This window comes from Arvicola amphibius, chromosome 1 (genome assembly GCF_903992535.2).
Source record: "Arvicola amphibius chromosome 1, mArvAmp1.2, whole genome shotgun sequence".
Classification (NCBI taxonomy): Eukaryota; Metazoa; Chordata; class Mammalia; order Rodentia; family Cricetidae; genus Arvicola; species Arvicola amphibius.
In genome coordinates this window covers 200130682-200155633 of record NC_052047.1, presented here as the reverse complement: position 1 = coordinate 200155633, position 24952 = coordinate 200130682, and the positions used below count along the sequence as shown (strand labels likewise).

Below are 24952 nucleotides of genomic sequence, written 5' to 3'. Positions count from 1 at the left end.
TTTCTCTGTAGAGTTCTGATTGTCCTAGAACTTGCTCTGTAGACCACGCAGGCCTTGAGCTCAGATCCACTTTCCTCTGCCTTCCTATTGTGGGGATTAAAGGCCTGCACCACCACCACCACTACCCAGAATGAGAATCCTTAGTAATAGTGTAACTGAACTTCTGACCCCGAGTCATCGAGCATCATCCCAAACCATGGCACCAACAACTAACTCTCAATGCTTCTCCCTATTAGAACCTCCTGTTAACAGACTCCTTGCAGCAGATGCACACAAGGCTTTACAGGATTTTGGGAGAATTGGTAACATACTATTAACCAAAATTCTCCCTCTCTTTGAGTCAGGGTCTGAGGTAAACCAGGCTGGTCTCCAATCTGCTATGTAGCTGAAGATGACCTTGAACTTCTGACTCTACCTTCCAAGTGCTGGGGTTAGATTCCTTTTAGAATCTCAATATTCTTCTGACATAATATGGAGAGAAAGTCCCAATGATGCATGCCTGTAATTCCGACAGCCTGGAGATTAAGGTAAGAGGATCCCTGTGAGTTTGAGGCCAGATTGGATAACAGTGAAACACCGTCTCACAAGAACAAACAACAACAAAAAGCTATAGAGATGGCTAAGCAGATAAAGGCGCTTGCATGCAGGTTGGACAACCAGAGCTTAATATCCAGATCCTACAAGGTGGCAGGAGAGAACTGATGACTGAGAGTTGTCCTTTTACCTCCCCATGCATGTCATGGCATGCACATACCCACACACATACACACAACAAACAAACAAACAAACAAATAAATAAACGAACAGAGAAACTTAGCTGGGCAGTGGTGGTGCACTCCTTGAATGCCAGCACTTGGAAAGCAGAGGCAAGAGGGTCAAGGCCTACTGCTATCTGGGGGACCAGCCTGGAGCAGCACAGGGCTTTGACAGGAATCTATGGAGTCAGTGAGGCTAAACTTTTCTATCTGAGGGGGCAGGGAAAAAGGTACTCACAAACTCTTGATAGTTTCCTTCTTTAGTCTTTCTCTTCTTTATTCTCTCTCTGTATAAGTTGTTCTACAGCTTTTATAGTCCAAAAGAATCTTCCAGGCAGCACAAGAGTCAAAACAGTTCCATTTCATTTCTCAAGTGAATGATTATAGGGAAAAACATGTTTTTCATCTCCCTCCCATGATTAAACACTTTATGTATTACAGGTGAGAAACAAATTATCCCAAGAACCCACATACGTTCATACCCAAAGCAACTTGTTATAGATTAATCATATGGCAAGCAAAATGTTTTTGTCAGGTCTTTTACTGTCAGGCTGTATTTTACAGTTACAAAGAAAGGGCCGATTACTTTATTACTTATCTCGAAAGGTAATCTTATAAGGAATCTTAAAGAAATTACAAATGTAAACTTTTACATATGAAAAAAATCATTCAGCTCTACTTTAAATCTTTAGGGTACATATCCACTCATTAATAGTTTTTTTTATATCAGGAGACTGAGGGCATACATGGGTGTAAGGAATTAGTTATTACCTTTTGTCATCAACCAAACCTAGCAAGGAGAGAATGTCAGCCAGTAATAATTGTGCTACTTTGTTCTTGTTCCCTGATCTTGAAGAGTTCTGTATTCAGCTATGTGCCTTTTTAAAACTTGTCTTCTTGGGGTTTTCACCTCCATGTTATTTAACAAAAACTTCTTAATCTGACTTTGTTATTTTCAAAGCTTTGTTTCAGCTGAGATGCACTCTGAGACCTGTGAACACATTTCCCAACATTAAGTTTAAAAGAATTTAAACTAGCTGGGCTACTGGGACTCAGTTGTTAGTTGTTAACTTGAGCTAAAATCCATGCAGCTCCTATGAGAGACTCCCAGATCTTAGCTGTGAAACATACCCTTGTATTTATTTTTGTTCATCAAAGCTCTATATATGCTATCATCATTATCAAACTAGACAGTACAGCTTAGACAGTACTTCTTAGGGAAGAAGTATTAGCTTCTTGCCAATCCACAGGTTAAAAATGCCCAGTAGAATGGGATGTTTCCAAGAGATAAACACATTGTATTACAGTCAGTGAAGATCTCCCCACATCTTCTCACACCATGCTATATATGAGAGAAAGAGCTGTAGCAAACATGTAAAGGCACAGCAGAAGCAAAAGACATTCCAGGGTCTGCAGTCCCATGGCCTTGCCTAAACGAGATTGACCCATCAGAGGATGCCCTTCTGGTGGGCTGACTCCTGGAACTTTGAATGCAACTCATTGTTTCTCTTGTATGACCAACAGCAAAGGCTAGTCTGGTCTAGAGATTGAGTTCCAGGACAGCCAGGGCTATGCAGAGAAACCCTGTTTCAAAAACCAAAACCAGAGAGAGAGAGAGAGAGAGAGAGAGAGAGAGAGAGAGAGAGAGAGAGAGAGAACTGTTAATGCCTCTATGTTAATTTTCATAGTTGCGTAACAAATTAGCATCACCAGAGGCTCAGAACACCCATACTCATGAGCTTATAGCTCTCTGGGCTTGGAACAGTAGGGCTGGTCTCTCTCCTTAGGATCTTACCAGGCTGGAAGCCAAATGATGTCCAGTCTGCATTTCTTGTAGGAGATTATCAGAAGAACTGGCTTCTAAATTCAGACTGTTGACAGCATTCAGCTCCTTATGGTTGTAGGACTAACATCTCTCTCTTATCTGAGTGGTTGTTTACTGCTCTTAGCTCTTTTATTGAGGTAATTTTTTAGTACATTCATTTATTTAATGTATGTATGTATGTGTGTGTGTGTATTATATATAAGTCTGAACATCAAGGGTTTTTACAGCCATCTCATTAGACTATTTCCCCTTTTAAAAGTTACCTGTAGCTGGGCAGAAGCCTGCCAACCTAAGTTTGATACCCAGATTCCATGGTGGAAGGAGAGAACCAACTCCTGAAAGTTGTCCTCTGACCTCAACATACATGTACCCACACTCACACACAATAATAAAAAAATTTAAAAAGTCAATTGTAGCATATAACCCAAATCCTACTTTTGAAAAACAGGCCTAGGGTTTATACAAAGCAAGTTCACCAGGAGATGGGAATGTTGAAGTATTATAGAATTCTGTCCACCATGGTCAGTCTCCACCACTTTATTTATTTATTTTATATGTATGGGTGTTTTGTTTAAATGTATGTCTGTGTGTGGCATGCATGCTAGATGCCTGTGGATGCCATGAGGTCATCAGATCTTTTGGTTGTGAGCTACCATGCAGGCACTGGGAGTCAAATCTGAGTCCTCTGGAAGAGTAGCCTGTAGTGAGGAGCTGAGGGTAGGGCTGCTTTTCATCCCACCTGGCTCCCGCATGGTTAGCTTTACACACGAAATAACAACATACAAATTGTATTCTTTTAAATACTGCCTGGCCCATTAATTTCAGCCTCTTACTCACATCTTGACTAACCCATATCGAATAATCTGTATAACACCACGAATGGTGTCTTACCGGGAAAGATTCAGCACGTCTGACCTGGTGGCTGGCTTCATCGCATCTGGCTCAGAGGAGAGGCATGGCAGTCTGGCTCAGAGAGGAGAGGCAGGGCAACTATCTGAGCCATCTACCTCACTTCCTTTTTCCTGTTCTGTCTACTCCACCTATCTAAATTTTGCCCTATCAAAAAGCCAAGGCAGTTTGTTTATTAGCCAATCATTGAGCCTTCATTCCTGCTCCTCTTTTATTTATTCACACAACACATATTTATGCAGTGACTGCTCTGTACCAGGCAGAGTTCCAGGACTGGGGCACAAAAGCGAACACAGCCTCATTGGTCCCTTAAAGCTTGCCACCTAGTAACCAAGGAAACAAATTAATCACCTGATGGTGAACATGCTGCAGAAAATTCAAACTAGAAATGTAGAAGGAAAGGGGGAAAGGGAAGTAAGATTATTTCAAAGTATATGAGATGCATTCATGAAAATGCCTTAAGAAAACCCTTTACAATTGATATTCACTATTTAAAAGTCTAAATTAAAGGAAAAACAGAATAGTCATCAGATTTACATTTGGGTATTGGATAGGGCTTTCTAAACAGGTGCCTTTTAAGTTGCTCTGTAACACAGAATGAAATCTCTATAAAGATTATCTCTACCTCCCCAGCATGAAAGCCCACACCCTGTGGCTCCATGTTTCCTTGTAATCATGTTTGACATATTTAACAGAGACATTTGTTTTCAAACCACACCCAAAACCACTCTTCTGTGTCTTATTCATTTTGTTTTGGTCTAGTTGGTTTGGGTAGCTTTGGGCCTACCTTCCTAAAATGCCAAGCAGAAACTGAGTTTCATGGCCACCAACAACAGTGACCTGCTTGGTAGAGGTACACTATGTCCTTGGTGTATCTCTTAACTGGACTTGATGAAGTTTGAAAGCTGGAAGGTGTTGGATCTTTTTTTCACATAGGTGAAATAATCAAGCTGCTCTGAAAACAGTCACAGAATTAATGTTTTCTGAGTATTAACTGTGTGCCAGGCACTGTCTGCATACAATGATAGGCTGCTCCACCTTTAAGATACTGCCAGCATCACACAAGGACATCAACAGGCAAATGGGCAATCTCTTAGGATTTCTCTCTCTCTGTCTCCCTAGATAGTCTGCTACATTGACAAGGCTACTCAAAGAGTCCTGGGCTCATGCTATTCTCCCACCTTAGCTTCAAAGTTGATGTGACTACAGGCGTGTGCCACTCTTTTTGGCATTAAAAGCGTGTCTCAATCAACTACGACATGTGCTCAACAAACATTTATCGAGTGCTTTCTATGTGTTAGGCACTCTTATAGGTGTCACATACATGAGCAAATAAAACAGACCTGGCCCTTGGCAAGATTACTGTGTTTTTAGATGGTCAGTCAATAAATAAATGAATAAAATATGCTAGGAATCAAATGGCGAACAATGCTGTGGAGGAAATAAAAGAACGATGCTAAGAGATGTAGGAGAAGGGAAGTTGTCATTACTCTATGGGGGAAGATTTTACAGTAAGGGTGACAGTGGGGGGGGGGGGGAGAATAATACTACAGAGGACCAGGACTGTGAAAGGCCTTGTGAGATACTGTAAAGACTCTGACTTTCACCAGCTGAGCTGGAATGACAAAATGGATCTTCATCAGGGCACTGGCACCAACTCACTTTTACTTCCAAAGAATTTCTTCCCTGGTATGTGGGGAGTAAAGAGAAAGAACCAACGTGGAATAAAAACCCGATTTAGTAAGTTACTACTAACTCTACGTGAGAAATGTCTGTAACATGGATCAGGCATCACCAAGCAGTGGTGGTAACTGTTAGGTTGACAACTGGGGAACCTGCACAGGACCAAACTAGGCCCCAGGAATACAGGTAACAATGGTGTGGCTTGGGCAGTATAAGGGGTCACAGGCAATGGGACCAGGATCTAATTCTAATGCATGTAATGACTTTGTGGAGCCCACTCTCTAAGGACGGATACCTTGCTCAGCCTAGGCCAGGGGGAGGGGTGATAGTGGTGGTGGTGCCCTTTGGTTCTGCCTCAAGGAGGCGTTGAGACAGACTTAGTTGCCTTCCCAGGGGGGCCCTTAACCTCTCTGAGGAGCAGATGGGGGGTGGGGTCAGGTGGAGGGGGAGGAGCTGGAGGAGAGGAGGGTGGGGAAACTGGGATTGGTATGTAAAACAAAACTAAACAAAAAAAGAGAAAGAAAAAGCAGAAAAAAAAAACCCTAAAAAACAAAAAAACCCACTAATTTATGAGCCAGAGGGAGCCGGATCTGTTTCTGGCTAGCCAGTACTTCGTAGTGAGACTGTTTCAAAACTAAAATAAAACAGAATAAAAAGGAATGACTGGTTCCTAGTGAGGTAATGGCAGGCGTTGGGGAGGGCCTCTGAGAACTCTGAAAGACATAGGGTGTGGGCCTGGAGAGACGTTGCCTTCACAAAGCTTATGAGTTTGAACTTTTTCCTAGGACTGCAAAGTTCATTAAGGTAGAAAGCTAGACTATTTTGTTTACTGTTGTGACCCTTACCCCTATCAAAAATGTATATCTACTATGCTTGGCCCATAGTAAAGTGCTTGACACTTGATAAAAGATTTGTTGAAAAAGTGCTTTACTGTGAATCATAGTTTATAAGTACACTGCCACATTCTTATAAATAAAATGATAAACGTGTGGTAGACATGGTGGTGCAAGCCTGTAGTTCAAGCTCACTGCAGGCTAAGTTGGGAGAATTGAAAATTCTGGGCCAGCTTAGAATTTTTTCATTGCATAGTGGGATCCTATTTTAAAAGCAAAACAAGAGAACAAAAACACTCTCAAAAACATTCCCTACACTGGTCCTGAAGAACCATAGCCACAGGATCTCCATAACTCAGGACAACAGCAGGATATCTGAGAGAAGTTTTGGTGAGGGTCCGGTTTTAATGGTGTACCAGAAGCCAGAGGCCTTGAACTAGACTCATTGCAATGAACATTTGCAAGTAAAACTATTTTGGCGATAGGATATACTGCATGACAAACCACAGCTCCCAATGTTACTTACCACAAACGAATATGAGATTGAGAGTTGGAAAGATGGAGGAGCAAAGTGTTTTTTGCGTGTTCTCTTATTTATTTATATTTTCTTCTGTGGGACAGGTTACAAGGGTGGAGTGTGGACATGGAAGGACCGGAAAATGAGTGGGATTGGGGTGCATGATGTGAAATTCCAAAGAATCAGTAAAAAAAATATGTTAAAAAGTTCCCTACATGTATGAGAGAAACTATCCCAGGAAGTACAAAAGTAACTTGACAAGGGAAAAAATCATCAGCTTTGACCATGCTTGAATGGTTTCAAACATATCTTCAAGTTGTTTTTTTCCTGATGAATGAGCACTAATCAGCAGGCAATTATGTTTTTCTCTTGGTCCAATTAGCTCCTATCTCAATTCTCATTGTATAAAAATCTAATTTTTTTTTTTAAACCAAGGAATCCTTTGAAAGGAGGCATTGGATATCTTATCTCTACCACTCAACATTATGGCTGCTAGATGTTACCCAAAACCTGTTGGGAGAATGTATTTACCCCTGCAATTGACATTATTGCTTTCATTAACAAATAGTACCAGATTCCAAATAAATTATTGGAGATGGTGTCTTCTGTGTTGCCCAGTTGGTCTTGAAATCCTAGATTCAAGCAATCCTTCTGCCTTAGGCTTTGAGTGGTTGGGACTACAGATACCAGCCACCATTTAAATAAATAAAATAAAACTAATTTGACTAATTTTATTTAATGCATTTAAATGATCATTGGCTATTATATCACCAATGTTTCATATGCTTCAAACAATGTGAAAGGGAAAATTATCAATATGAGGGATATTTTATTTCAGTTCATCTTTTAATTTTCTAGGGTTCATTCGACTGGGCCTTCCAAATGAGTAATGCAGAACCCATTTACCTTTAATTTTTTTTAGATTTATTAATGTTTCTGGGTATTTTTCCTTCATGTATATATGTGGACCATGTGTGTGCCTGGTGTTTGTAGAGGTCAGAAAGTGCCACATACCTTGGGACTGGAGTTATGAATGGATGGTTGTAAACCACATTGTGGATGCTTGGAATCAAACCTGGATCTTCCTCAGGAGCAACAAGTCCTTTTAACTGCTGAGCCAGTTCTCCAGCTCCTGTTTTTTTTTTTATCCTTTTCTGATATGATAAGCATCTTCTAATATTTAGGTCAAGTTTCCTTTTATTTTATCGTTTGCATCTTTCTTTAGCCTATGAAGTAATTTTTATGTAATAAAAACTGCATAAAAGAACTATTTGCTCTTTATGCTTGGCTTTTAAATTTTGACTTAATTATAATATACACAATGAAATCCCTTGATCATGCCCATAAAACAGTTGCTAAAGCATCTTAGTATTTGCTGCTCCTTTACACCAACCCTGTCTGGTGTTTGCTTTGGAAGGTTAAAGCTCATGCACTTAGCATGGTCTAAGCATTCTGGGATAAGAATTCTTGAAATAAAATTAAAAACATGTCTGCATGTGGGTATGTAAGGTGCCACGGGGAGGCCAGAGGTGTTGGATACGCTGGCATGAGTGCTGAGAACTGAACTAAGGGGCTCTGCAGGCCCAGAATCCCTTTAAAGGTTGAGCCATCTCTTCAGACCCGTAAAAAGCTCTTTAATTTTTTTAAATTTTATTTGAGAAATGGTTTTTCCGGGTAGCCCTGGCTGTCCTAGAACTCACTGTGTAAACTGAGCTGACCTTGAACTCAGAGCCTGCCTCTGCCTCCAGAATGCTGGTATCAAAGGTGTGAGCCACCACCGCCAGGTTTTTGATTTGAAAAGAATTTTTTTTTTTTGCCCATCTTTCCATTAAACGGAAAAACCTCGTTGTGGAGACAGAAATAAGAGATGATTTTGTGGCATGTACTGTGGTTTCCTCATTCATTGATACAGTATCTCATTAATTCACATATCCAATATCTATTATTGTAAAGTGTGTAATAAACTTGCAGTAATTTATCCCACCTTTTCCTTCTGAACCTTTCTTATTATGGAGCTAGGGACTGAGCCAAGCACCTTGTTCATGCTAGGCAATCTTCAGCCCTCAACTCAAGCTATTTCCTACCAACAGCTTAATAATTCGACGCAGTTTAAATGGCTTTCAAGCTCTAAGCATAGTAATTAATCTATACACACCAAGTTTGTTAGTCAGCAATAAAAGACATACATGGCTTGCAATAAACCCTTTTCCCACCAACACACATTTCTTTTGTTTGTGACGTGGACTGTTATGTAAAAATCGACGACACTCGCGTATTTTCAAACACACAAATAATCTGCTATTTTCCAGGGCCTTCTCCCTCTTATGAGGTGGTTCTGCCAGAACTAGCTTTCTCTTGAGAATCCTTGAGGCACTAAACCCACAAGGATACCAAATAACTCTACTTATTAGTGTGCTCCCCTCCCCTTCCTTGTCAATCAAGCGACTGGTACCCTAGTTCCCCGCGACGAGCTCCGCATTTCCGTTAAGTAAATACGGCCGGCAGTGGCAGCACAGGCCTTTAATCCCAGCGCTCGACAGGCAGAGGCAGGAGGCCGACCTGGTCTACAAAGAGAGATCTAGCACAGCCAGAGCTACACAACACAGTGAAACCCTGTCTCGAAAAACAACAAACAATACTCTTTTTCAGCCTTTCCTGACAGTCAGGCGAGGAGCCTGCGTAGCCAATGTGACCTTAACCTAACGCGGTCTGCCCACGCGCCAATCGCTTTGGAAATGACTGTGTAGATACTGCCTTTTCTCGTCGCAGATCTGACAGCAAATTCCCCTTTCCCAATCCACGTTCGTTGGAGCACCGCTGTCGGGAGGAAAATGTCTCCAAGGTCCTCTCCTCCCGCACCCCAAGGGGTACACAACTGTTCGCGCCACCCGGTACCCGCCGCCACGTCAGCCCGCGCTCCACAGACGAGCGCGCCTGCGCGTGGAGAAAGTCGGAGCATGCGCAGAAGTCCGCCCCCTACATCCGGGGCTCGGGCGGCGGCTGTGCCGCCGCAAGGGGATCACGTGGCTCCTTCCTTTCCGTCTCTGGCCGACTGGGCGCGGGCGACTGCTGGCGAGGCGCGTGGAAGCTCGCGCTAGTTCCCCTCCGCCTCCTCTCCCGGTCCGGGCCACTAGGGAGTTCGCTGACGCCGGGTGAGCTGAGCCTACCGCCAAGATGCCGGCCTATTTCCAGAGGCCGGAAAATGCCCTCAAGCGCGCCAACGGTGAGTAAGGCAGCAGGTCGCGCCGCACAGGGCCGGCCTGAGGCTTGGGAGGTCGAGAGCCCCGGCCCGATTCCCGGAGCCCGGGCTCTGGAGACCGGTGGTCACGGCCGCCTCCACCCCGGCGGTGTCTCGGCCCGGCCTCCCCGCTCAAACGGGCCGCGGCGGAAAGCGCGGATCAGGAACCGTCGCCCCGGCTTGTCTTCCCTGGCTGCCGCCTGATGCTTGCGTCGCGGGGTCTCCGGCCCGGTGAGGCCTCCCCTCGATCAGCCTCCCTCCGGCTTTTCAGACTCGCGGGCTGCTTGGGAAGCCCCGCGCTCCCTACCGCCATCTGGGAGTGCCGGGGAGGAGGAAACATGGCTCCCTCCCGGGGACAATGCACGCGAGAACCTCGGCTCCACCTCCCGCCGGGGCCGGGAACCCTGCTAGTTTACCTCCACCCTGCCTCTCAGGCACGTCTGGCCCCTAGTCCCACGCCGAGGCCTGCTGGGTCAGGGTCCACTTCCCTAACAAAGTCGCTAGTTTGCACTTCAGGCCTCTCACCCATTAACTTGTTTCCTGTGCTCCTCCTCCTCCCATATTGATTAGGGCCGGTTCGAAAGCCTATTCTGAACCACGAAAAGTTAATATTCTTTAGGGATTTAAAAATGGTTCTCCCCAGACAAGCCTCTAGAGTTGTTTCCCCAAGGTCACTTGGGAGCTTGAGGAAACTAAAACCGAGGTCTCTTGATAACCAGATCAGATTTTTTTCTTTTTTCCTTCCTCCCCCGCAGCCCCACCGTCTGCTATTTCTATTAACATATGTGTGTTTAAGCCCTGGCCCTTGCAGGAAAGACTTGTCCTGATCTCATCAGTTTGACATTGTGAGGTGGAAAAGTCGTGTGCACATCTCTGATCTTTAAAAATTGCCTTAAAAATCGTAATAATTCTGTAGCCATCTCCCCTTTTAACTCCCAATCCAAACAGGGAAACCATGTATGTTGATGGTTTATGTTTGGCAAGCTTGTTAGAAGTGGAGATCTTATTTTGTGAAAAGGCTATTTGAGTCAGTACTTACAAAAGGAATACTTTTGATAGTCTGTCAGGAATAAAGATGTGTTGGTTACATACTTCTGAAATGTGGTATTTTTTTGTGGTTGGGGAGTAATCCGGAATAGAGTTACTATGTACCCTGGAATTGTAGTAGAATTTACTAAAACTGCAAGTTGCTGATAACTAACCTAATACTACTAACACTAATCTATATTGAAATCAGAAGTGTAGCTAAGTTAGGACTTTGGATGTTCTGAAACTTAGAATTTCATTGTCTTGTAGAAAAGGTGGATGTACTAGGTATAGCTGTTGTGTGTATGTTTATTTGCACCCCCATCGTTGTCTACTTAAAGCACTGTAGTCTTTGGCCTACATACATACACAGTAACATGCTGACCTTGTTTTTTCCTGTTTGGAATCAGCATGTGAACTTAATAGTTCAATAACTTTTAAAGTAGGAAGGTTACATAACGTGTTATATATTTGTTTTCACTGTTTCTCAGTTGAAGTAGACTTGATTAATGATGAGCAAGTTGGGGAAAGTAGCAGTAAAGTACTGTTTGGGTAACATGGATTCTATAGATGTATCTTTCCAAAGGCCTGTATTGACTTCTTGTTGCAGCCCCATTAGTGTCTGAAGTAGCAAGTAGTGATGCCTTCCCTTCCAAAGGACTTGACAGGAGCAGATTGTCTATCACACTTAGCACTGTTTACAGGACATTAAGTAGAATAATGAAAGGGTTTTTCACATTCTAGAAATCTGTTTACTTAAATGTTTTATCTGTAGCATCTGTAAACCCAGCGATTTTTTTAAATGAGTATTTTTTTAAGATTTTTATTAATTTATTATGTATACAACATTTCTTCCATGTATGCTTGCATGCCAGAAGAGGACATCAGATCTCATTATAGATGGCTGTGAGCCACCATGTGGTTGCTAGGAATTGAACTCAGGACCTCTGGAAGAGCAATCAGTGCTTTTTTTTTTTTTATGTTTTGTTTTTTTTTCGAGACAGGGTTTCCCTGTAGTTTCTAGAGCCTGTCCTGGAACTAGCTTTTGTAGACCAGGCTGGCCTCGAACTCAGAGATCCGCCGGCCTCTGCCTCCCGAGTGCTGGGATTAAAGGCGTGTGCCACCACCGCCCGGCTGCAATCAGTGCTCTTAACCTCTGAGCCACCCCTCCCGCCCCCCCCCCCCCCGCGATTCTTTTTTTAATAAAATAGCACTTCCAGTCACACTAAGCAGTCATTTTTGAGGGAAAAATGTCAAAGCCTTTTCACTTTGCACACCCTACAACTCCTGCCTTAAGAGATGAAGTTGTTACTGAAACCCCACGATTGAGTAGTAACATAATTTAGATACTTAATCTGTTGCACAGAATAGTGAAAGATGAAGGATTGATGTGAACCTTTTCATGGTTTCAATCATGTCCTAAAGATAAACACAGAATGCTAGTAATTTCTACACTTAACTCATTAGTACATATAATTCTGGATTTCAGTTTCTAGAATTTTAGTCTTGGAATCATTTTAGGTGTTGAAATCCTTCCAGCTTCACAAGCCTTCCTACCCCATTAACTAGGAGCTAAATCTCACAACCGTGGAGCATTATGAAGAGTTTGTTCAATTTCATTGTTTTGTTTAAAAATATTCATCCCCTCCCTTATTTTTCTTATTATTTGGGGGACAGTGCGGGTATCTGTATGATAATTTTGTGTTTTGAGACAGGGTCTCTTATGAATCCACCTAATGAGTGCTGGGGTTAATTTAAAGGCGTGCTCTATTACACCCAGTAGAAGGTTCATTTACGTGTGCTTCCTTTAGTTATTTGAGACTTTCAGAGTTAGAAAGGATGAGTTTTGAACCAGACTTATCATTAAAGGTTTATTTTTGTAGGGTTTTTGTTTTAGCGCCAGAGTCTTAATTAGGTAGCCCAGGTTGTCGTCAAACTTGATCCTGTTGCTTCAACCTCCTTCAGTGCTAAAGATACAGATTTGATTCTACCACATCAAGCTTCTAAACATGACATTAAAAAACCACTCTAACAACCAACTGTAACATCAGTTGAAGGAGATCTATCCTCTTCTGACATACAAAGGCATGCTTGTGGGGCACATGCAAGCAAAACACTCATACACATAAAATAATTAAGAAAATAGAATTTTTTTAAAGTAAAGGAGCCCTAGTTCCATTTAAAATATATATTGGGAAAGTGGATTATTCTTATATTTCCAGTGTTTTGTATTTTATCATGAGTTCACTCCTCAACTTTATTTGTATTTAATATTGCAAACATTGAATAATAGCTTGAAAACTTAAATCCTTAGTGTACAATTAGGAGTTGGGTATATGGATATGATGCCATTTTAATGTTACTGTTATAATTTTCTTGTTATTTTATGTGTATATGTGTTTTGCCTGCATGTATGTCTGTACACTATGTGCAAGTAGTACCCTATTAGAAGTCAGAAGAGGGTGTCAGAAAGAGTGTTGGTAGAGATGATGTGCGCTTCCATGAAGGTGCTGGGCATAGAACCCAGGTCTTTGAAGAGTAGCCAGTGTTCTAAATTGCTGAGCCATCTCTTAAGCCCTGCTGTTATGGCTAAATTAATTGACTAATTAAGGTGGGTTTTTTCTGATAAGGACTTTCAGTTAAATAGCTTTGAAAAACACCTAAAGTAGCATGGAAAACAACCTTAGGCACACTTCAGGAAGAGGATAGTGCTTAAAACAGAATTTTTGGTTCTAATATAGTATATAGGTGTACTAACTTGTTTCATTTGGTAAAATTTTGAGGTAACAGTGTGTGGCAGAAATGAAGATGGTTGTTTCCACATAAGGTTGAGTTTGTATTTGTTTGCTCTGAATACTATTTAATACTGTATGGGGTGGTGCTAAGGTTGTTTGCCTGGCATACTGGAGGTGAGGCACTAGGTTTGGGTCCCAGCACTGGAGGGAAAAATAAACAAGAGGACTAAGAACATTCTGTAAAGGTGCTTAGTTTTTGACTGGTTGCACGATTTGTTCAGGTCTAAACTTAGTATGTTCGAGAGTCACAGGAGTATTGTTTCACTGGAAGAACTGGGAAGCACTGTTCCGGAAATCTTAGTCATTAAACCTGTAGATCTAGTAAGCTCCCTATAAATAAGGAACTTTTATTGGCTTTCTGTGTGCATGAGTGTATGAGAGCAGCCTCAAATGCTGTCCATTAAAAAAAAAATGGTACTAAGGATTGAACCCAGGGCATCTAACAATCTTGCTTAGATTAAGAAATAGATTAAGAAAACAATTTCTTAGAAGAGAAATTGTTTGCTCAAGTGTTTTGTTTGTGTTTGTTTGTTTAGGGGGTGGTGGAGACAGGGTTTTACTATGTACACCACATCCCAGATTCAGATTACTTCAGGATTTAAAAAAAGAATTGTTTGCTCAAGATTATGTTCAGGGGTGGTGGAGACAGGGTTTTTTTTACTATGTAGACCAACCAGTCTGGCCTCAAGCTCACAGAGGTCCACCTGCCCCAGCCTCCTTGCTGGGATTAAAGGTGTGGGCCACCATCCCTGACCCCAAGTCTATTCTTTAAGAGGAAAATAAACAGTTTTAAAAAAATGGAGATTAGTAAAACCAATGTTTTAACTCCTTCAAATTCTGTTTTTTTAAAAATGTGCAGTGGAAGCCGGGAGGTGGTGGCGCACGCCTTTAATCCCAGCACTCGGGAGGCAGAGGCAGACGGATCTCTGTGAGTTCGAGGCCAGCCTGGTCTACAAGAGCTAGTTCCAGGACAGGCTCTAAAAAAGCTGCAGAGAAACCCTGTCTCGAAAAACCAGAAAAAAAAAAAGAAAAGAAAAAATGTGCAGTGGAATCTATTTGTGTTTCTGAATTTTTGTGTTTCAAAATTCAGCATTTTGTGTGTGTGTGTGCTTTCAGCCTCCTAAATGCTAGGATTATGTGTATAAGCCACCACTCCTGACTTAATTACTAAATTTAAAAATGAACCTAACCAGTTGACTAGATTAACTATTTTCTATTATTTGTATGAAGGGGGAAAAGGACAAAAATTACACATTTTTACTTTAAGCCACTTCTATTGGCTGAATTTGAAAAGGTGCTGCATAAAATTTAAGACAGCAGCTGGATTTGGAAATGTTACTACACACAGTGCCTTCAAGCTTGATAAAGTCTTTACTTTGCCCTATAATTTTAAAACTAACATTAAATTTATAAAAGTTTTAAGACTCATTTAAAGATAGTACAGAGTTTTTACCACAGTTTTTCCCATTAATGAACATCTTAAAACAGTATGGTATATCACTCATAACTAAGGAGCCAGTAAACAAAGTTAATTTTTTTGTTATTTTGTATAGGATGTAGTAGCCCTGGAACTCACTAAGTAGACCTGGCCAGCCTCCAACTTACAGATTTGCTCCCCCCTCTCCCTCTCTCTTTACCCCTCTCTCTCCCTCTCTCTCCCCCTCCCTCTCTCTCCCTCTCCCCTCTCATTTTTTTCTTTCTGTTCTTGCTGTTGTTTGTTTTGTTTTTCGAGATAGGGTTTCTCTGTGTAGCTATTCTGGAACTCAGAGATCCACCTGCATCTGTCTGCTAAGTGCTGGAATTAAAGCATGTGTCATTAAGCTCAGCAGTTCCTTTTTCTTTTTTAAGTTTTATTTTTGAGCTGGGCCACTGTGTGTTGACCCTTCCCCTCCAAAAAAAAAAAATTTGTGTATGTGTGTGTCTGTGTGTGTGTGTAAAATTCTGGAAGAGCCAGATGAAGGCATTGTGTATCTATCCCCCCCTGGAGCTGAAAGTTACAAGCAGTTGTGTGCTGCCTCATGGGGGTGTTGGGATTTAGATCTGTGTAATAACAGGACATTTCTCTTAACTGCTGAGCCATCTTCTCCAGACCCATGAATTCCTTTCTTGTCTTTTTTTGGTGTGTGTATGCGACCCATTTGGATTGTCACATTTCAAACTCACATCTATAACTTCAGTTTAATCCCAGTCAAAATTTTAGCAAGCTATTTTGTAGATGATTGCAAAATTTGTGTGGAAAGGCTCAGACCTATATCAGATCAGAGATACCAACTGACAACATTGGAATACTTAGTATCCAGTTTCAAGACTATTAGATTTCCTTGAGAATAAACTCATTTAAATGTAGTCAATTGACCTTAGATAGTAAAAAAAAATCTACTGTTTTTCTACTTCATAAAATCTAGCAGAAATGAAATCATCCATAGAAATGTGATGAAGGTCATAATTACACTTTCAGTTACTGGGTAGATATCCCCCCATCCATGACTTTAGTTTCTGGAATTTTAAAATCACTGAGCTCTATATAGATACTATATGTTGAGATAATACTAATTTTTCATCATTATATGTTGGATGATTATGGGATTGTTATCAGAAGCCAAACATAAGAAAAAGTTAGGAGTAAGTTAGAACATTAAATCAGTAAAGGGACAAGATTTAGATTTTAAAAAGTTTTTCCTTTACATCTATTTGTGCAAGTTAAGGGGACAAGAGTGGGTTTTCCTGCCACCATGTGGATTCTAAAGATGAAACTCAAGAGGGTCAGGGTTGGCAGCAAGGGCTATTGAGCTATTTCCTTGGTCTGTCATTTAGGTTTGTATGTAGTATGTACAGCTAATTTCAATTCTCATTTTCTTTTCCAGAATTTCTTGAGGTTGGCAAAAAGCAACCTGCACTGGATGTTCTTTATGATGTTATGAAAAGTAAGAAACACAGAACATGGCAAAAGATACACGAGCCAATTATGTTGAAATACTTGGAACTGTGTGTGGATCTTCGTAAGAGCCACTTGGCTAAGGAAGGTTTATATCAATATAAGAACATCTGTCAGCAGGTACCGAGCTCAGTTTTTTTGTATTTTTAAAGACTTTTAATAACTTTTAGAGTAATTTACCTTTAAGTTTTCTATCTCAGTTTGCTTTTCAAACATTCTTTTAGTTCATTGGAGAAAAGTAATTCATTTTCCTTCTTCCTGTAGGTAAATATTAAATCTTTAGAAGATGTTGTTAGGGCATACTTGAAATTAGCAGAGGAAAAAACAGAAGCTGCTAAAGAAGAGTCCCAACAAATGGTGTTAGATATAGAAGATCTGGATAATATTCAGACTCCTGAGAGGTACGTGAGTTTAATGCCTTCGCAAGTATTTTGATAGTTGGCACAATGGTTTGTTTGTTTGTTTTTGAGACACCTGACTTGGAATGTATTCTGTAGACCAGGCTGGCCTCAAACTCAAAGAAATTCACTTGCCTCTGCCTCCTAAGTGCTCTGATTAAAGGTGTGTGCCACCACTGCCCAGCACAGTGTTTTTCTTTTTCATGGGCCACTATAATTCCCCTACTTGAAGATAGGTGGTTATCAGAAAAACTGCTTAGAAGCTTAAAATGTATACTTCACCAACCATGTAAGTAATATTTAAAATTTACACCTTAGAATAGAACATGCAATAAAATTTAAACAGTTGTACTACAGACTGAGAGAATTCAGGGACATCTCAAAGTATATATGAGGTTGTGGGAAGGATGTCATTGTTGGTTTGGGCTTTCACATCACAATAAAATAGAAAATTACTTAAAATGTTTTCAATGCACTTTCTTTGTAGTGTTCTCTTAAGTGCAGTAAGCGGGGAAGACACTCAAGATCGTACTGACAGATTGCTTTTGACTCCTTGGGTCAAGTTCCTGTGGGAATCATACAGGCAGTGTTTGGACCTTCTTCGAAACAATTCTAGAGTAGAGCGCCTTTACCATGATATCGCCCAGCAAGGTAAAATGACAGCGTGAAATGTTAATAAACTGAGTTGAAAAGTTGACTTTAGAATAGATTTTTGTACATTAACAACTCGTTCTCTATAGTTTTTAAAAACAACTAGTTTTAGCCTTGGTGAAATGAAATTGATCTTTATTGCATAAATAGCTGAAAAAGAGATATGTCTTACAGGTTTAAGAATTGTTCTACTGACTTTTGAAGCCCCCTCCTGCTTTTTAAAGTTAAGCACACTGAGCATTAGGCTTTATTTTGTATATTTTCATGTTATTAGTCTTCATTCTTGATTATCCTCTTACTGCCAACTCCCTGACTTCAGTGCCACCCCCACTCAGCGAGATATTTTAAGAACAAAGATGTCCCCCAAAAGTACTCTGATAATTGCATAGATGTGCATTTTGATGGAACAACAAGTAGTTCATGTGCTTCTCTGTTTCTGTATTTGAAATTAGGTTAAGTAAATCCTCATTACATAGTTGTCATTAGTACAAAAGCATGTTGAATTTATATACATTAGATATGTAAGTTCATTGTATTTCAGCCTAGCAACTTTTGTGCTTAGGTTTTTGAAGGTGACTCCTTCAAATTTTGAATTATTATTTTTTGTGTATGGGTGTTTTGACTGTCTATGATATAGACATACATGCCTGGTGCCTACAGAGTCCAGAAGAGGGCACTGGATTCCCTAGAACTGGAGTTACAGATGGCCATAAATTGCCATGTGGGTTTAGGAAGTCTTAATTTGAGTCCTCTGGAGTAATCAGATGTTGAGCCATTTCTCCAGCTCCCGAGACTTTTCCTAAATTCAAATTCTATTCATTTCATATTTGTAGATTTCTGGGAACCATATCTTGGGCCAGGATTTATGACCATGTCTTTTATTTTGCTCAGAATTCAGAGTGGTGGTATAGGTTCGTGAGGGAGTTAAGACTAATGGTGAGCTTAGTTGGTCTTGCTAAAGTTGATCTTAATATATGGTGTATTAAACTTACTCAGATACTGAAGTTGACAAAATATCTAATTCTTGTTTGACAATTATGCTTACAGCTTTCAAATTCTGCCTCCAGTACACTCGGAAGGCTGAGTTCCGCAAGCTCTGTGACAATTTGCGAATGCACTTATCTCAGATTCAGCGCCACCATAACCAAAGCACAGCAATCAATCTTAACAATCCAGAGAGCCAGTCCATGCATTTGGAAACCAGACTTGTTCAGTTGGACAGTGCTATCAGCATGGAACTATGGCAGGCAAGTTAAACTGTTAGCTTTGTTCCATTCCCTCTCCACCTTGAGTATTAGTATTTACTCAATACTCGTTAATTCCGTTGGGTAATGTGAGAATTTAAGGTTGTCTGACAGTAGGAAGAGTTCTAGACAGGAAGTTCAGAGGTCAGTTTTTAATCACTTAAAAAATCTGGACTAAATCATATCTTTTTATTCTATGCCAAAACAAAACCCTGCATCATGACTGCTGCAAAAAATGTGGCTCTATAATTGGTCTATGATTGGTACCATTCTGAGCTGGGTAGTCTGATGAAAGAAGTATAAAGAAAAATATTAAAAGATGTAGGTATTTTTGTTCCTGTTGCTGCTGCTGCTGATGTTTCCTCTCCTCATTTGGTTTTAGTGCCAGGGATTAGTACCTGTTTATACGTGCGTGCTCTTCTGTGCTAGGTACCAAACCCAGGGCCTTGTCTTGACTTGGTAGGCCAGCACTTTAATGAGCTAAATCTCCCAAACTCCTGGTGTCAGTAGTTAAACTCGTAGACTTTCAAATGGTAAGCTTGTCCACTGATTACATCTCTACCTTCTACAAACAGCATTAAATAGCAGTTTCCTCATAATTTTGTATTAATCTGATAATACATTTTAACTTTATTGTACTTTGTGAGCATTTGTTGATGATGAGAATTTAAAATGACATATCCTTTTCTCTGTTTGGAGAAGTGCTGCTTTAGCACCATGCATGGTATATACTGCACTTTAGAGATGGCACTGGTGATGAAAAGCTTCCTGGCCCTTTCCCCTTAGTTTATAGTCACATCATTTTGTGGCTTTATAACTTGAAGACTTTCATATTTAACAAAAAAGCCTATTGAAATTACAAAGGATTAACTAAAATAGCAGTTTTTAGTTGAAATCCTTTAACTGAGAGTTAAAAGTAAAAATGTGATTTAATTTTCTGCTCTTGCCCATAGTATTTTTTCCTTTTTTATAGGAACACCTGTCTTAAATTACTACGTGTAGAGGGCAAGCAAACGTGATTATATTAGGAAAAATATTCTGGGACAGCCAAGCCTGCAAAGAGAATCCCTGTCTTAAAAAACAAAACAGAAAAATTTAAAGACAGCATTTTTGTAAATTTAAAAATTTCTCAGATTTATGAGACAGAAATAAAAACCATGTTAGGCATTTTATTTTCTATTATTTATAGTAAGTTTTAATTTCAAGAAAGTGATTGGTATTCGATCCTTTTTAAATGAAGTGAAGTGATTAATTTGTACATTTTAGGAAGCCTTCAAAGCTGTGGAAGATATTCATGGGCTATTTTCCTTGTCTAAAAAACCACCTAAGCCTCAGTTGATGGCAAATTACTATAACAAAGTCTCAACAGTATTTTGGAAATCTGGAAATGCTCTATTTCATGCGTCTACACTTCATCGTCTCTATCATCTGTCTAGAGAAATGAGAAAGAATCTTACACAAGATGAGATGCAAAGGTAACAATGTTGTAGTTGGGTGGTAATGAACTTAAACTTCTCTGTGGCAGAGTGGTCTAAGCCATGGTGTCTTACCTTCTGGACCTTCTGGATTGGCTAATACTGTTGTGGTGCATTGCGAGAACTTGATAGCGGTATCCCTAGACTCTGTTCCTTAGGGGCCAGGAGCAATCTCTAATTGTGACTACCAAGTATCTCTAAGACATTGTTCTCCTTGGAGATTATTCTCCTGAACCCAGAAAACCTGTCACTGGAAACCCAATTGAGAAAATCGTATATTCACAGAGGTAATGCTAACATGTGAACCTTCTATCCATATATTGGTAGATTCTCTTCTTAGCACAAGTTGTATAATTAGGTAACTCCATCAAGTTCATTTCCTCGATTATAAAACAGTAACTGTAGCATAAAGCACTTGACTTATGTTAGGTTATATCCTGGTAAACCTATTGTAAGTTCAAAACTTAAAGTCAGGATGTATTACACTGACCTCCTGTCAACAGTGTAGTGTACTGGGGAGGGAGAGGGTCTGCTCACTCTTAAAATTGCATGGCTCACTAGGAGCTGTGTGTATCATTACTGCTGCTGCTTTTTCAAGAATATTACACCTTACATCACTAGCTTGGGGAAAGAAAAGTTTCTATTTCTTTTGTACTGTGCTAAAAATATGGGTTAAAAAACCGTGTTTCTTAATATGTGAATCATAAAATGGAGACTCTTTGGGAGATAATCATGAGAATACATTTCAAAGATAAAAGAGTGTGCAACTTGTCGATTGTTAAAAAGAGAATCATAGTGTAGGTCGAATGTGGTGGCACATGGACAAAACTAGATGAGCTTAACTAGGAAAAAAGGAAAATCTACAACAAACCCTATCACATAGCTTGTTTCTTTTAGTTTTCTTTTTTTTCTTTTGTCAAGCATAGAATTGAACCCATTGTCCTGCACAAACTATATAAGTCACATGTCACCTTTTTTCCTTGAATCACTAAACGTTTTAATATCTATCTGTTTTTCTTAGTTTTGTAGAATACAAAATCAAATGGTTTTCCTTAAAAGAGTTAATACTGTTCTTATGAGTGCTGCAATATTAGTTAGCAGCATCAGGCCATTTACTCCTGCGTGTTACTGAGACTCATGAGCACCTATGTGCTTAGCATTCTAAAGTGCAGACTTTCTTATGTTTCAGGAAAGTAAAAGTTAAGTTTTCTTTCCCTGTCATTTTTTTCTTAGTTTATAAAGCTACCTTTAATTATTTTGGTAAGGAAGTTTGTTTTTACTGCTTTTGTGCCACATTCATTGTGTTGATGAGATTTCGTTTACAAGAATTCATTTCTTCAAGGTTCAGTTTTCTAATACTGTACTATGTTGGAATTATTAGTATGAAGTATATATTCTGTCTGCCATATAATAAATAAAGAAGCATATTTATAATCTCAATAAAGAAAACTTTGTTTGCCACAGAATGTCAACTAGAGTCCTTTTGGCGACTCTTTCCATACCTATCACTCCTGAGCGAACTGATATTGCTCGGCTTTTGGATATGGATGGCATTATAGTTGAGAAGCAGCGCCGCCTTGCAACACTGCTAGGTCTTCAAGCCCCACCCACACGAATCGGCCTTATTAACGATATGGTTAGTATAAGTATAAGCATTTATCGCTCTGGAGAGAAAACTTTGTGGTAAGTTTTAGTTCATGATTAAATACTGGGAATTCAGATTCATTGTCAGACTTCTGATGTCTGGACAAGGACCCACTGATGAAATGGGTGGATATCTTGTTCATTTGAGGAGACTTAGGGTATGTGATGAGTAAAGTATATTTTCAGTTACACCTGAAAGTGTCTGCATGATACTGGTTCAGATCATCGTCTCAGATCCCAGTGCACATCAAAACTACTGGTACACCGAAATAGGGTATGGTTGTATTTGCATATAATCCACACATAACTTCATGTAAGATTGGAATGTAATCTCCAAATTACTTAGAATACTTATATTTGTACCACGTTGTACAATAGTTATGTTGTTTAGATGATAAGGAGAAAGCATTTAGGACAGATGTAATTTTTTTCTTGAATATTATCTAAATTTGATTGAGTGTGTATGTGGAACCTGATGATACAAGGGACCAGCACTATTAAATGAACATAACACTGTTCTGTTAATAAACGCTGAGTTTTTTGAATTTGACCCTGTACACAATAGAGTCGCCTTACTAATTTTGTGATACTTTGTGTATAAGAATAATTTGTTGCGGGACAGTGGTGGCACACTCCTTTGATCCCAGTACATGGGAGGCAGAAGTAGGCCAATCCCTGAGTTTGAGGCTAGCTCTGGTCTACAGAGCGAGTTCTAGGACAGCCATGGCTCCACAGAGAAACTCTGTTTTGAACTTGCACCCCCCCCCCCCGAAAAAAAAAATGTAAGCTGTTATTTTGCCTTTTTGGCTGTGTGATTTGTGCTGTCCAGCCTTTGTAAATATTGTATGTTACCTAATATTTTGCTCTCTTTTCAAGTGTTTTTTTGGGTCGTTAATTATAGGTAGAAACAATATAGGGGTAATTAAGCAATGGTTTGGATTGTATTGTATTTGGTAAATTGATAAGGAACTGAGGTCAGTTAATTTTCTATTTTTATTTGTAGTCTAAAATCTCTGCTAGAAAATTTCCTTTCACGGTTAAACATTTTGCCTTTCTTACTGTAGGTCAGATTCAATGTGCTACAATATGTTGTCCCGGAAGTAAAAGACCTTTACAACTGGCTAGAGGTAGAATTCAACCCACTAAAACTCTGTGAGAGAGTCACAAAGGTAAGCTTTGGCATGGGCGGGTTTTTTTTTTTTTTTTTTTTTGTCTTTACCACATGGTTGGCATTACTGCAGTTGAGCATTGTATTTTGTCTAAGAAAGAAGCGTTCCCCTATGTTTTGAAAAGTGCACATTTTATCGTCTTTTTTCTTCATATCAAGAGAAAAGATATTTCTGATGTGCTAAACAAACTTTTGGAGGTAAATTAGCAACATGACTTTCTGCCACTGTTGTCAGTCACCTTCAAACAAGTTTTGATAGTGTTTGATGATTTTTGTATCTTTATATTATGTACTATTTGTATATATAAGAAGTTGAAAGAATCTGAACTATTTGTGTATGAATTTTTTTCTCAATATAATTGATTTTATAGGTATTAAATTGGGTTAGGGAACAACCTGAAAAGGAACCAGAATTGCAACAATATGTACCACAACTACAGAACAATACCATACTCCGCCTTCTGCAACAGGTAAAATGCAAGCAAAAGCTTTATGGAGAAAGTGAAATTTCTGTCCTTGACTCTATCACTATTGCAAATATTTGTATGCACACACTTGCTTTGTATATGTGCACACAAGTATGTGAATGCCAGAAGTGGACATTGCCTGTCTTTCCTCTGTTATCTGTTACTCTCTATCTTGTACTTTGAGATTGTCACTGAATCTGAAGCTGAAAAATAGCTAGGCTGACTGGCTCTGGAAAGCTCCCCTCCCCTCCGTAGCCCCTTCATTCTTTATTTTGAAGATAAAACTGAAAAAAAAAAGTTTAGAATTACTTAAGTGAAAGCCATCCCAATTTCCACTTCTGCTCAATTTCTGTATTTGTAATTTTGAAACAGAGTCAATGACTTAACAGCTGTTCTTCTTCCCTTCTCTTTATTTGCCAAATACGACTGAGTTTTCCTTAGGTGTTGGGTTGTAGTCTGTAGTGATGAGCTGTGGGCCGGATTCCCGCCGCCCTGCTCCCGCATGCTTAGCTTTACACGTGAAATAACAACACACAAATTGTATTCTTTTAAACACTGCCTGGCCCATTATTTTCAGCCTCTTACTCACATCTTGATTAACCCATATCTAATAATCTGTGTAGCACCATGAAGTGGTGCCTTACCGTTTAGATTCTAGCATACGTCCATCTTGGGCTGGAGCTTCGTTGTGTCTGGCATCTCTCTCTGAGGAGAGGCACGGCAGTCTGACTAACTTAGGAGAGGCGTGGCATCTGACTGAGCCATCTACCTCACTTCCTTCTTCCTGTTCTGTCTACTCCACCCACCTAAGGGGCGGTCTATCAAATGGGCCAGGCAGTTTCTTTATTAGCCAATGAAATCAACTCAAACAGAAGACTCTCCCACATCAGTAGTCGACTCAGTCTCGCTGTTTACTCTGGCTATCTTGGAACTCATTATGTAGACCAAGCTGGCCTTGAAATCAACAGAGATTGGCCTGCTTCTGCCTTCCAAGTGTTGAGATTAAAGGTGTGCATCATTGCACCTACCCTGAGTTTTCCTTGCTAATATAGGGCTCCTGTATTCCTTTAAAATTTTATGTACATTACTTTTCATAGTCTGAAAGTTCTACTTACTCAGATAATAGTAACGAAATCATCTATTTCTTGCCACTGGAACTCCTTTAGGGTTTCCCCATTAGAAAGTGTTAGAGCAGCAAACACTTAATATGCATATACCTTTGCATGTGAGTGAGACTCCTGTAGCATACATATTGTTAGTCACACAGTTTATGTAATTAACTCTTTAGCAGCTCCTGAGAAGACTATATTAACAGCATCTTAACCAGTAATGGACGGGTGGTCTATTTTCTTTTGCTTACACTGACATTGGTATTTTTTTGTCATATTA

General features: G+C 39.9%; 1 protein-coding gene and 1 non-coding gene across 3 annotated transcripts in view; both read left to right on the top strand.

The window, feature by feature from the left end:
* The first annotated feature begins 9530 nt into the window (after positions 1-9530).
* Eif3a (eukaryotic translation initiation factor 3 subunit A) overlaps positions 9531-24952 on the top strand; it is a 30000-nt gene continuing 14578 nt past the window's right edge. For both annotated transcript variants that reach the window (XM_038319321.2, XM_038319318.2), the window contains exons 1-9: positions 9531-9745; positions 16446-16636; positions 16781-16917; positions 17402-17565; positions 18613-18812; positions 20076-20284; positions 21749-21920; positions 22993-23097; positions 23468-23566. In XM_038319321.2, coding sequence (XP_038175249.1) covers positions 9697-9745; positions 16446-16636; positions 16781-16917; positions 17402-17565; positions 18613-18812; positions 20076-20284; positions 21749-21920; positions 22993-23097; positions 23468-23566 — 1326 coding nt within the window. In that variant the 5' untranslated portion in view covers positions 9531-9696. The remainder of the gene's footprint in view (positions 9746-16445; positions 16637-16780; positions 16918-17401; positions 17566-18612; positions 18813-20075; positions 20285-21748; positions 21921-22992; positions 23098-23467; positions 23567-24952) is intronic.
* Positions 23221-23347, top strand: LOC119806096. The gene has a single exon (XR_005284128.1). It is a non-coding gene; the product is annotated as a small nucleolar RNA SNORA19 (small nucleolar RNA).